General features: G+C 36.2%; 5 protein-coding genes and 1 pseudogene across 6 annotated transcripts; 2 read left to right on the top strand and 4 right to left on the bottom strand. All coding sequences in view use genetic code 12, as the record gives it.

Moving 5' to 3' along the window:
* Window positions 1-1,170: 1,170 nt before the first annotated feature.
* Window positions 1,171-1,752, bottom strand: CANMA_003599 (uncharacterized protein; the record flags this gene model as incomplete). Its single annotated transcript, XM_051815789.1, has 1 exon — window positions 1,171-1,752. The coding sequence occupies one exon, from the start codon at window positions 1,750-1,752 to the stop codon at window positions 1,171-1,173; it is 582 nt and encodes a 193-aa protein (XP_051670803.1).
* Window positions 1,753-2,046: 294 nt separating this feature from the next.
* Window positions 2,047-3,246, bottom strand: CANMA_003598 (uncharacterized protein; the record flags this gene model as incomplete). Its single annotated transcript, XM_051815788.1, has 1 exon — window positions 2,047-3,246. One exon carries the CDS (start codon window positions 3,244-3,246, stop codon window positions 2,047-2,049), a length of 1,200 nt encoding a protein of 399 aa, XP_051670802.1.
* A 2,500-nt stretch (window positions 3,247-5,746) lies between these two features.
* On the top strand, window positions 5,747-6,718 carry CANMA_003597 (annotated as a pseudogene). The gene has a single exon. A coding segment is annotated over exon 1 (972 nt).
* A 151-nt stretch (window positions 6,719-6,869) lies between these two features.
* Window positions 6,870-7,226, bottom strand: CANMA_003596 (uncharacterized protein; the record flags this gene model as incomplete). Its single annotated transcript, XM_051815787.1, has 1 exon — window positions 6,870-7,226. The coding sequence occupies one exon, from the start codon at window positions 7,224-7,226 to the stop codon at window positions 6,870-6,872; it is 357 nt and encodes a 118-aa protein (XP_051670801.1).
* Window positions 7,227-9,473: 2,247 nt separating this feature from the next.
* Window positions 9,474-11,870, top strand: CANMA_003595 (uncharacterized protein; the record flags this gene model as incomplete). Its single annotated transcript, XM_051815786.1, has 1 exon — window positions 9,474-11,870. The coding sequence occupies one exon, from the start codon at window positions 9,474-9,476 to the stop codon at window positions 11,868-11,870; it is 2,397 nt and encodes a 798-aa protein (XP_051670800.1).
* A 113-nt stretch (window positions 11,871-11,983) lies between these two features.
* On the bottom strand, window positions 11,984-12,739 carry CANMA_003594 (uncharacterized protein; the record flags this gene model as incomplete). The annotated part of the gene is made up of 1 exon (XM_051815783.1): window positions 11,984-12,739. One exon carries the CDS (start codon window positions 12,737-12,739, stop codon window positions 11,984-11,986), a length of 756 nt encoding a protein of 251 aa, XP_051670799.1.
* Window positions 12,740-13,786: the final 1,047 nt, after the last annotated feature.

Raw genomic sequence — 13,786 nt, 5'->3', positions numbered from 1 at the left:
AAGTCGGTTTGTCTTTGGGAGAAAGTTTCTTTGTAATGTATGCAGTGATGTAGCAGTTTGGATCCGTTGGAAGTCGCTGTTTGGTGCTGAGTTGTACAAAGGTTACTGAGATGCGCAGTCAGTATCCGGAGTCAATGAGGTATATTTTGCAATTTGATGGAAGATGGGGAAGAACTGGAGATTGTTGAGAATTATGATACGATCATGAACCAGGCGTGGTTTAATGTTGGGAGATATTCCAGTGAATGAAGAAGATGAAATGTGTCAAAAAGGTTCTATGTATGAAGAAGATGGATAAGTGCTTGTTGGAAGATCCGTGAGGAGTCATTTGCTGTTGTCAATTTAGCGATTGGTTGATTGATGTTGCATTTTTTTGTTCATTCTGTTATTCATTTTTTGTTTTTGTGTTTTGTTTTTGTGTTTTGGTTTTGTGTTTTTACCCCATTTCACTTGGTTTTTATATGTCTTCGTTCCTGGAGGTACCAGATTCTTGAGTCTTCAAGGACTCCGAGTGGTTTTTTGTATCTTGTTTGTTTATTTGTACTACATTCTTAAGAAAACTGAATGTTCAAAAATCTGCCCCGAGTTGTAGTTTGGTCTCTCATCAGTCTCTTTAGCTCTGCCTTTTTTTTGATTTCTTGAACTTCTCTTTGATAGAGTAGCTGTAAACTCATTCACAGGGATATTGTAGTGATGGTATTAATTGCTATAAATAAATGCTACATAAGGCACTTTAAGAGATTTTTAATAGATGCTATATGTTCTTGACGAAGTATCTGATTGCACCATCGCCTACTCTTCTGTGTAGTTCTAACGTGTGTAGATTATAAGTTGTTCTCCAACCATGAGTCAATATGCATCTTTAGTATGAATGACTATAAAAGATTCCTTTATTTGGTTACATGTTTCAGATCCTTAAAAAAAAAGTCACCAGGCTCAGCCCTTTGTGCAAGATGTCTCCTAATGGTTCTACCAACCTTAAAAAAGGAAACCCATAAGCATAGTGTTTCAATTGGAATCTCAGTTCAACTTTTAAGGTCCACCTTTTTCAGCATGGTGAATATGCATCTCTAATACTACTCTTCTAATATTGTTAAACAGGTCATATGCATTTGACATATAAATTCCTTGACAATTATATAAATTGTGTATTAGCTTTAGCTCAATTACTCAATACTTTGTTCTTGCTGACTCCAAGTCACTAACCTCATGATATTCAAACTCTTTATCATATTCCCCCTCAACAAGAGTTTCAACATCCTCCACTTTTAAATGGGCTTTCTCTGGAAGCGGCAATTTACTTGTGGGAGGTTCAAAAGAATTGACATCTTGAGGATTGCGTTGAAGATAAGGTGGAGGATCCTGATTCTGACCAGCAGCAGGAGCAGCAGTAGCTTGTCGTTGTTGTTTTTTGACTAGTTTATGGCACCAAAAAATAGCAATAATTAAAATCAAAAAAAGCACACCAAAAACTGGCCCCAAAATAAATCCTAAATTCACACTATCTTTGGGTTCTGTGTCTGGCAACGTATTATTACCGAATAAAGTTTGGTTGTGTATGCCCGTGTTTAGAAATAATGACTCAGTTGGACCAGCAACATAAGTTGATGTCGGCGATCCGCGATTATGACGAGATCGGTATTTAGCTTTGCTCCTAGTGTTCTTTCTTGCACTATGACCCTCTTCTCTACCATCGCTGTCGGAACCACCAAATGCAAAAACGGCAAAAGGTATTGACAAAACAAGACCCATTGCTTAATTGATTAGTAGAATAAAAAGAGTTTTGATAAATGCCTATATATAAAAGCTCCTCTTGGGGGATATCCAAATGGTTAAGTACTAAAAAAAAGGAATATATTGTAAGGAATATGAAGTTTAGTGAAGGTGTTAGATTATGCACCTTGATGCATTTTGGATGCAAAAAAAATAGACAAAAGTAAAGAATACGCAGCAGCATAAAATCAAAAAAATTTCTCAATAATTGGAAACTATAAAATCTCTATTAAATTTCTTTCTCTATGTATACTCTTACTCCCAGTCAATTTCTTAATGAACTAATGGTTTAGGAATGATCTTTGCTTCAGGGTCAGCATCTCTAGTCTCGCCGTATTCAGGATAAGTATTATATCCGTGGTCATACGTGGTATAAAATGTGGATCTATCATATTCATTCAAGTCCTTGCCCTGCTTAATTCTTTGTGGAAGATCTGGATTGGCAATAAAATGTCTGCCGAACCCAACCAAGGTACGGTCATTGGCATCGGCGTCTTGAACGATTTTTTTCCATCCATCATTTTTATCTTCGGTGTAGTTTCCTCCTTTTAAAATTATACCCTTCCAAAAATCGTAAAAGTAGTTTACGTTTGCTGGTGATTGGACATCATCAACGTCGTACACACCATCAACCAAGTCAATGAATGCCAATTGGTTGCCCTTGTCGGCTCTCTTTTGCAATTCTTTAAGAATGTATATGTAATCTTGTTTGCTTGATGGGTTGATTCCCGGTTCTTGAAACACATTTGCTGGTGAAAATCGAACACCAACTTGTTGTGCATCAGCTACTTTAAAGACATTGTCAAATGCTTCCAAGATAAATCTGGCTCTGTTTTCAATTGAGTCACCTCCATACTTGTCGGTTCTAGTGTTGATCTTTGGGTGCAAGAATTGATTAGCAATGTAACCATTGGCAAAATGCAACTCAACGAAATCAAATCCAGCAACGTCAAGGGCCAATTTAACTGCATTTGGATATTCATTTTGAACCAAATCTTCAATTTCTTCAGTTGTAAATGGACGAAGTGGGTTACCTGCCTCAATAGCTTCCTTTTCTGATTTTTCATGTTCGTAAACGTCACTAACACCAACAAAATCGTAACCTTGCGATTTCAACAATGCACCACTAGCAACTCTACCCAATCCCCACAATTGAACCGCAATTTTACCCCCAGCAGCATGGACAGAATCAACAATTTCTTTCCATCCCAAAGCTTGTTTTTCATTCCAAATACCAGGGACATTGGGGTACCATCCTAATTTGGGAGTAGCAATTGTAGCTTCAGTAATTAATAATGCGCCAGATTTAGCTCTATCAGTGTAATATTTTTTCTCCAAGTCTGTGGGGATATGGTCACCTGGGTGTGCTCTGTTTCTAGTGGTTGGTAAGTGGGCAATTCTATTTTGAATTATAGCGTTTCCAACCTTAATTGGTTTGAACAAGTTGGATGATTGAATTGTGGCTTTTGTCATTGTTGTTACTGTAATATTTTGATTAGAATTGGTATTGGGATGTGATTGAGGTTCTAATTGTGGGTTCTGTTTGAGCTGTATTTATAATGCAAAGAGTTGAGTTGAATTATGTATCATTTGGTTAATGCAAAACCACAGAAATGAAAAATTAGTAAGAGGTGTGGCTAATCTCACGTAATCTGACAGAAAAAATAAACTTCAGCTCTTTCTCTCTCGGTCTGTTTGATTAAAAAAGGAAATATTATTTTTTTAAGAACCGAGATGAGCGGTTTTAGTAATTTCCTAATATGGATAGTTGATCTCCGGTTACTAATGAAATTACAAATAAAGACGGGAACAGTATATTGTGAAAAGGTGGGATGAGCGGTTTTAGTAATTTCCTAATATGGATAGTTGATCTCCGGTTACTAATGAAATTACAAATGAAGACGGGAACAGTATACTGTGAAAAGGTGAGATAAGCTAGAGTGTTTCGGCCAAAACATATTTTCAATCAGAAGACAAGATCTGTTTATGTTATGAATTTGACATATAGGAGAATATTCTTTACTTTTTTTGCATAGATATTTGATCAAAAACACAATTGAGCATTGATGAAAATGGGTAACTCTTTGAAAAAAGCATTTGTGGCGAGTGGACCAACCACTTTATTTACCCAAACATATGAAAAGGAGGACAGAAGTAAAGTCTTAAAAATTCTCTTTTTCCTCTCATTTGCTTATTACACATTTAAGTGTGTTGGTGTGGAAGACGTAGCTAACTATGGCAGATAATAAATAGATGGAAGTGCGTGTTAAACTGATTTACGAGTGGTTTTAACGGTGATTGAAATGTAACTAGCTGAAGTATGTATTTATTATGAACAAATATAATCCATCAAAACTAAAACTAAGTTAAGTTAAGTTCTATATAATCACAATTTGCAGCCTCTGGGGATTTCCATGTTCTTAAATAATATTACGTAATTCAAATATCAAGGAGCACTTTCCTGATCTTCCTAATCACTTAAGCTTTAAATACAAACAAACTCAAACTCAAATTCCTTCTTTAGGATAAGGCCGTTTTCTCTAAACAATTAGCTATCGTTCAATCTAGTTGGTATTCCATATTCATTGCTTTATTAAGTAATTTCATAATTCCAGTAAACATACTCCTTAACTCTTACCTTTACCTGTTTGGGATAAACGAAGTTCCATGTTAGTAAACATCTTTTGTTGACATATATTCCATTTAAACCTATTATTGCCACATTTCCAATGTCAGGAAGTAGGATATATATTCTGAAACTCGTATTAAATGCTAAAGTGTTTTAGAACAAATATTTTAAGACTAAAATATGTTTTAGTTACTAAACCTTTACTAGAGCTTTTGAAGTATAAAGGTAGATCTTTTCCTCTCAATTTATAGTTTCTCTTTTATATGAATCAAGAATATTTACCTTTCTATTCTGACACCCAAATAGGGGAAATCCTAAAGAACCAAACCAAACCAAACCTTCTGAGTTGTTGAGAATGAACGAATTTCCGTGAAAGGGCTAGCTATAATTGATCTGACTCAAAACATGCATAAAACCATTCTAATACACAATAATTAAAATCATGTGACCAGGAACATCATACCTCCAACAGAGACTACTACTCCTTTTCTTTTCTTTTTGGAAATGATCAAATTGATTTCTGATTGTTTTCGAAGGGAAGGTTTTGTTTAAGTTTGACATGTCTTTTTTTTTCTGGTATTCAAAAACTGTTCCTCTTCAAATGATGACGATAGGTGTTGAATATCGGAAGACAATGCCACTCGTGTGGCCTAAACTTTTCCTTCTGATACAACAATGAGGATATAGTCTAAACCATTCACTAAGGGGGCAACTACTCACTATATCTATAGCGATAGGTGGCCAACGTTCTTTAGCGATAGGTAGAGGTTGAAATTTGCTAAAGGAAGGTGTTAATTATACAGAGACATTTTCCTTGCGTTATTGAGTCCAACACTTTGGCAAAACCTCAGTGTAATGTCTTTTATTACTGTTTGTTTTGTTAGACTACATGTCTAGTTTATTTTTTTTAAAAAAAAATATTGTAAAATTGTTGTTATTTTATCAATGCAGTTTGTAAGTTTTATGAATTATACATTATGGTCTCAAATTCTCTTCTTTAATAGTATATACATAATTACTGGAGAAGAAAGCTCGTCTGATGTTTAATACTATTTGGAAATAAGAACACAAAGACTGCTCTCTCTCTCTCTCGCTCTCTCTCTAACAGTTACAATGTTGTGTGGGAATTAGGCGTGGGTTTTATCATTGAAATTCGGATATTCGATCCGATTCTATTGACATATCTCTGATTATTTGTTTTTAATTTCTTTTTTTTTTTTATTTTTTTCTTCCTTTGCGCAAACTCAACACTTATACATATATATCAGTAAGTATATAAAAATACATTTGCAACTGATAATGTGAACACGAACCCTTGCTTAGGTCCACTTTTTTAACTAGAATATGATTTCACGAATACTACAGAGAAGGTTCAACAGCACTATTACTAATGCCACTCCCACTTCCACTTCTTTTTCCACCGTTGCTGTCTCCTCTCGAATCAATTGGAAATTAATCAATCCCACAATCTCAACTCAAAAAGACTGTGAATTTTGTCAACAACATTTCCCACCTGGCAAACAGGTCAATTTCGAACAAAATCTCGACAAGAGTGGAGCAGTGCCAAGCAAACATGTGATGGTGCTTACTACAAACCATAACCGAATGGAAGAATTTGAGTCCAAAGTTGAGACTTGGCCGGGAACATTGGCTTATGAGGTTCAGAAACTACGTTTTAAAGTACCATTGGGGTTAAGGACATTGATTTCAAGTATTGTATTACACAATAATGATGAGATTTTGCGCCAGTTTGATGTAAACCAAAACGATGGCGATCAATTGGTATTCATTTATCCCGAGATGAAGATTGTTAAATTCAATATTGCTCATACTGCCCAATTTATGTTCAAGTACTTGACTAGTGAAGACAGAGAAGAAATTGAAATATTTAACCCCTTTGTCAAGTCTCTGAATACATCAACAACTAGACTGTCAACCAAAATCAAAGTCAATGATGCAAATTTCCAAGAATGGCATCTCGAAAAGGACTTGATTGTAATCTGTAGCCATGCCAAAAGAGATATTAGATGTGGCATACTTGGTCCATTATTAGTCAACAAGTTTAACGATGTCTTAACTGCCAAGTCAATCGGCAATGGTGCCTACGTTGGTGAAATCACTCATATTGGAGGCCATGCATTTGCTGGGAATGTGTTGTACTATCCCAAAGAATGCACCACTAGCCATGACTTTATCTGGTATGGGCGAGTGTTTCCTGAACATGTCGATACGGTTGTTGATGATACAATTGTTAATAAACGAATTATCAAAAGCCTATTCAGAGGCGATTGTGCTCAATACGGTGGCTTAGGTTAGAAAAGCATTTGCCAAATGGACTAGAAAGACAGATTGGAAATGTGTGTTAACTTTAAGTTTTTGCAATTTTATTTATTAACTTGTACATAGTTTAAATTAGAACACTTTGTATCTAGTAAAGTTTTGTTGAAGATGAATGCCAGGCGGTTCTTTATTCTCGTATTTGAATATTCGATTGCTGTTCCTCTCTATTAATCAAACCAGTGATCGTTTGAAACATATCCACATTGGAAAATTTGCCTGTAGTGTTGATATTCAAGTAAATCGGTACCTTATATTTTGAAGCTAGCTGTTGATTTAGCAGTCTCAACTGCTCGCTCTCGTCAACACTATTTATAAAAGTCGATGAATCTTGTATAGTGTAGATGTAGTCACCCATCAATTGGTTTTGTTGTTGGTTGATATATATCGTGATGGGGGCATTTTTATTGTAGTTGTGATTGTATGTTACGACTATTGTGTATTCCAGATCACCAATTGAGATTTCTTCTACAATATGATGTGACATTGCTGTATTTGGGTGTTGGCTGTTATTTTGCAGAGTTTGGTGCTACAATTTTTTCTGAATCAGAGATCAAAATGTAAAATTTCTCAACAGTCACGTGAATCTCATGACTGTACCACTTCTAGAACTCTGTGGTTCCAAAGAATTTAAAAATAGAGCCATATTAGAGAACAAGGAAAGCAAGCACATCTTTATTTGGTTGAGAAAGGATATCACTACTCATAAAGCAAAAGCAAGGATAATTACAGCTCGATAGCGTAAGCTGTCAGGAAACGCAACAATTTCACCACTATTTTAAAATAGTTTACACTGAGATAATAGGCCAGAAGTACAGTATTAAACGAGATAATTCACTAGCTCATGCATGACACAAGATTTTGCGTCAGCACCAACATATAGTAAAAGCACAAAAGTGAATATAAATATGGTTCAAGATTGTGACAAGTTCAGAAAGCTGGATAAAAGAACCATCTTGAGCCATATAAAACACTTTGTCCATTTTCTTAAAACATTTTTCCATGATTGATTGGTTGTTTGATTGATTGATTGATTGGTCTGGGTAGAAGAATGCATTTTACTTTTTTGTATGTAGCATATATATACATATATTCCTTTTGCAGTTATATATATATATAATATAAATGATGATACAAAAGCAGAACACCAATTTTGGGGAAACTCCAATGGAAATGACCGGCAAAGTTTCAGTGCCTCACATTCAAAAGGAAACAATAGCCAATCCAAAGCTTGCTATTGATACTATTTCGATGGGAATGTCATGAATAATCGTTGCTGTTTTCTTTTGTAGAACAAACGTGAAAACAAGGATTGAGTGCACACAACGGCCCATAGCGGGTTGCTGTCTCAAACCTTTTTCACTTTTCTTAAAAAACCCACTAAAATCCAGTGCAGCGTATACATTATTATTATTATTATTATTATTATTATTATTATTATTATTATAATCTCCTCAAAGACCAAAATAAAAACCAAAACCAAAAGTCTTTTTAAAATAATATTAGGTCCACAACATAAGCGGATTCGCCCTTTGGATTTATTCAGAAACTTCAAGAAAATTAAAGAAACCACGACCCCCCCATCTCCTCCAACAAAAGATTATTGTCTTGCTTTCTTTCTTACTTTTCTTTTCTTTTCTTCACTGATACCGGGAAATTTTAATTTAGCTCATCCAGAACCCAGCATTCAACAAAGTCAGACAGTTTTGAAGTCAGCCTAAACCTTGATTCCTTTTTTTCAACCCCATTTGACAAGAAATTAGCATCGTTGCTGTAATACGATTACCAACACTTCAAAGTTTAGGTTTATATTCCAAACAAAGAAACATATTCAACAATTTCCGTGTGCTTTATTTAATTAAAAGAAAAAGCTTGGAACAAAAAAGATAAATCTAAACAATAAAATATTTTTTCATCCCTGGGGTTATTATTATTAAATATACATCTTTTTGCCTCCCCCCTCTCCCCCTTCAGTCTTTTTACCACATAAAAGCCTTATAAGCTGGGTAATTGCAGAGGTAGTACACAATACCAGTGTTTGGATCCTGCTTCAGTTTAAATTCATCATCAAATCTAAACGAAAGTTTCAGCTGAAGAACCTGACTACTCCACAAAATTAAAATAAAATAAAAAAAAAAAAAAGATTCAAAGCACCATACCCTTTGTCAACCAACTCGTGTTTCTCCGTGGTAAACCTTGCATGACACTAGAAAGCGTATCACACAATACACGGACGAGCATCATCTATACAAAAGTTATTAATATTGAATTATTATTACTTTTGTCCTGGGAGGTATATCTATTTTTTTCCAAATGAATAAAAGAAGTTGAGTTTCTTTTCTATTTGATATTTGATTGATTTTGCATATTTTTGTGTCAATTGCCGCTTTTTATTTTTAAGCGAGAGAGAGAAAAAGAGAAAAGGAGAAAAAAAAAAAAAGACAAAGAGACAAAAAGCAAAACTCCTCCTCGTAATTTTAGCCCCTGCTGCATCATCTATTTAATAAAGTCTTTTCAGCTTTCCAAAATATAATTACCCTTAAGAAGAAGGAAAACTACCCTGACATTCTTTCTTTTCTTTTAAAAAAAGACAATATCCTACATTTATCAGCAAATTAAGGATTTACAAATTCACTATTCCAGAACAAGGGATTCCAATCGACCACGTAGCAATCAAAATCAAAATTAAAATCAACTCATTCACACTCAACAGCGCACGACACTTACCGTAAGTATGAAATCATATCCATATTTTAAAAAGTCCAGTTTTGATGCATACATTAAATCAGACAACTCGATGTCTAAGTTCTCCTCAGGGACACTTGGCGACAATTTTAATGAGAAGCAAAACGAACACTTTTATAAAAACAACATTCCACGCAAGAAGGGAGACGTATTCCGATTGACTAAACAGGAGTATACATCTGAATCACTGGAGGATGGAGATAGCAGCGCTAGCTCCCAACACGATCAGCAGCCACAACAAGATTTGATCGACTGTTTAAATAACCATATATTTGCTGAGACTGAATCTGAAGGTGGGGGGTCTTGCTATTTCCCTATAAGTTTGAAAATCTATGTGAGCAGTGCAAGGGCTCAAAACAAAGTTGAGCACATGGTGTCACAGTTTTCAAAATTGTCAATAAATGAGGAAGAGTTTGACCAACTGCAACCACAATTGAACTCATCATCAGAACGAGTCCTGTTCAAGACGTTGTCAATCGGATTCAAGTCAAAGACACACTTGGAAGATTTAATCTATCGCCTCCATGATGAAGGTGTAAAGTTTGAATTGGATTATTCGAAATTTGTCTCGCATCCAGGTGTACTTTTCATCAAGAATTTATCAAGCGACTTGGTGTGCGACGATAACAAGTTTACGCTGGAAACATCATCAGAACTAGCATCAAGTGAAAGATTAAAAAAGCACCGCAAGTTGTGTCAGTATTTGAATGACAATTGTCATTTCAAATCATTGCAAGACATCAGATTATTCAACAACGAGTCAACAAGCAATAATGGCAGTAACGGTAGCAACGGATTACCACTCCACTCCAGCTCAAATTCATCTGTATTTGCTATTGTTAAGTTTGCAAACTACTTGGATGTTGATATGTTGATTGATAGACTCAGCAAGCAAACACCAAATGCATTCCATGACAATCCCGATATTCCATTATTTTTGAACAAATATATCAACAAGCGAGAACGTTCATCCTTGCCTCCTGGAGCTGGTATTTCCAACAATTTTGCCTCACGTCGCAGTAGCAGTGCATCACTGGGTACTACTTCTGTGTCAACGTCATCATCGTCGACATCATTAACAAGATTCCACCCCAGTTTAAATATATCAAGGAACACCAATGACAATTTCAGTTTAATCATTTTGGAGAACTTGATCAACTTTTTACCGCATGATTTGACAAAGGACAAGTTTGAACGGTTCTTGCACAAGATTAAGATGTTTGGCAACAACATTGAATCAATTTATTTTCCTATTGTTGACAAAGGCGATGCTTCACCCAATTTACATCTTTTTGACTTTGGATATATCAGATTCAAATCTACTAGCAACTTTATGGAGAATACCTTTCGTGTCTTGTATTATTTGAATGAATTGCTATGGGATGAGGTTATGGCTTTGGATATGAAAAATTTACCTTCCTTGATGGAAGAGGATTATGATGATGATAGTTCTAGTCTTGACAGAGATTCAAGTGGTGATAATGTGAATGAAAGAAAATCTACCGGTAACGCAAACGGAAATGCAAACGGAAACGAGTCAAAACCGGTGGTGATGAATCGTAAGTTGTCTGTGACAGTGGCTCAGCATAAGCATAATCATTACTTGTTTTCACAAACTAACCAGTACTACCTATCATTTAATCCAAGTCTATTGAGTTCCAAGCAACTGCCAGTGGTAATAAGCTATCCCAATCCCATATACACTATCAATGCATTCATTAGGAATGTCAACTATCAAGAGACAAATTTGTATGTAAACAATTTCTCACTGGTTTTCAACAATGACGATGTCACATGGGAATCGTTTTGGAAGCAATTTGGATCAATCAAGTCGGCAAAAATCATAAAGCCCCACTTCTACCAGGATGAGGATTCGATTGATGGCGAAGAGCAAAAGGCAGGTCGGATTGGGTTTATATTCTACGAGACATTTAAAATGGCAATTAGAGCCATTTTAATGACCAATAACAAGCTTGTCCATGTGGACAATTTCAACCCCATGGTTATTCAGTCGTCTTTTGCTATCCAAAAGCCAAACTCCAGCCAAAAATCTTTCCCTTTACCACCTGCACCACCGGTGGCTAATTCTAGCTTAGGTTTGTCTCCTGATTTTTCATTGCCGTCACCAAAGACTCCAGCATTTGTACATGCCAGCTCGGGAGGGGGCATGCAATACTATACATACCAACCATTCATGCCTTATTATTATGGATATCATCCAAATCCCTACATTCTTGGAGCTCAAGGTATGTTTAATGCCGGTGCTGCACCAAATATTGAACGACCAGGGAAGCAAGTTGCAAATGCGACACATACTGGAAATGGACCTTTTGTTGGACAAGGGTCAGTGATGACTCAACCGCTCCCAAGCTACAAGAAGAGCTAAATAAACTGGAGTGAATGCTCTTTCTCTTTTATAGTCTACATAGGCGATTAATTTTAGGGAACTTTGTTACGTTTCATTGTCTATATACTGTCATAGAAAACATGTCAGAGATTCTATTCCCTGCTACGAGGTGAGACATTGGCCATTGTTGGCGCAGCTTCTGCCATCTCCTCAATAGGCTCAACTGACTGCACTTCTTCGATGTAATGCTTTAACATGCTTTCAATACCATTTTTTAACGTGACTGAGCTAGAGTCGCAGGTCCTACAAGCTCCTTTCAACTTGAGGTAGACGGTTCCATCAGACTCTCTGAAATCCACAAATTCAATATCACCGCCATCGTCTTGTATCGCTGGACGTATTCTCGTAAAGATCAATTCTTTAATCATCGACACTACCTCATCGTCATCTTCATTAAATGCGACGTCGCTCGCCAACTCTGCATCCTCACCGTCAATGTTGACCACAGGCAAGCCGTTGGTCAAGTATTCAGTAAGGATTGAAAATATTTCCGGCTTTAGTAATTGCCACTCAATTTGAGGACTTTTTTCAATGGTGATAAAATTTGAACCAAACATGATGGACTTTATTCCATCAACGCTAAATAGCTTAACTGCAAGAGGCGACGAATGCGCCTCTCTCCCGCTTAAATATTCACGAGTTTCATTCTCTTCTAATATCTTCATAGATGGAAGGAACTTCAACGCATGGTCGTTAGGTGTATCTGATGTTTGAATAAATAAGCTTCGTAGACTTTGAAAAGTAGGTGATATGACTGGCTTCGTGAGGATCTTGGGGTAGTTGGATAGTAGTGCCTGTGAGCGCAAGGAGGCTGCTTTTAATGTAGTTTTACCCAACAACTTGAACATACTTTATTTACAGGATGATATATTTGATTGATGAAAGTAAGTCGTGATGCAAATGATTATTTTTTTTTTTTAAACTTTACTTGTGGCGTTGCGACAATTGGCTGAAGACAAAAAATATAAAATATCCAAAATGGAGTATCTATACTTTCGTTAGTCTGAAGCAGAAACTAGTCATAAGGCATTGAAGTGTATATATCTAACAACAACTTAGCACAACCATGTACTTCACTTGGATTTAAACAATCTATGTATTTTTTGAGTCATAATGCTCGCCATCGCTATGAGCTGCTAGTCGTTCAGATAAAGCCACTTACTGAAAGTCTTCAGTCTTTTAACGAGCTTGATCTAGGTTCAAACATCTGTCGGACTTTCAAAACTGGTGAAGTATGAATTTGAAGAGAGCATTATGGGGTTGTCATTGCGCCGGTTAGTATATAAATGACATGGTGAACAGCATACCATGCATCCTACGCCATGTACTTGATCTAAACACTCGACTACCAGCGTGATATTGAACTCCAACTGCCGTATGCTGCTAAAACCTAAGTTGGTGGAGGCTGTGTCCTGTTGTAAAGTGGTGGATCGAATACAATGTTTTTTACCCCAGAATGCGCATGTCTACAAGAAGAGACAGATAGAAGAGCTTCTTCAGATCAAACTGCTTTTGAAAGTGTTGCTATATTAGATAATACGATGCTCGTCTTGGAATATGGTCAGAGATGAAATGCCTGCACATGGATAATAGGATATTAGAACCAAAACTGTTTGTTAAGTTGTTTTCGTGAGTGGAGTGATGTTTGAAATTGCGATTAAACCCCAGTTGATGTTTGCCTGAGCCTTAGCTTGCAACTATCCAGAAGTTAACCATTCGATTNTCTGTTTCATCAAATTCAAGCTGCGAATACTAGCTCTAATGACAGAGCCTGATGATAGACTTAGAAGTTGTCAATTTTGGCAGCCCCAGCCCTTTGTGAAGCACAAGTTGGTGTCAATATGAGAAGGTGATATCTTGGCGGGAAGGAAGCTGCCAACATTGTTAGAGGATCC

This window comes from Candida margitis (genome assembly GCF_024628925.1).
Source record: "Candida margitis strain CBS 14175 chromosome Unknown scaffold109, whole genome shotgun sequence".
NCBI lineage: Eukaryota > Fungi > Ascomycota > Pichiomycetes > Serinales > Debaryomycetaceae > Lodderomyces > Lodderomyces margitis.
This window is presented reverse-complemented; position numbering and strand designations above follow the sequence as displayed.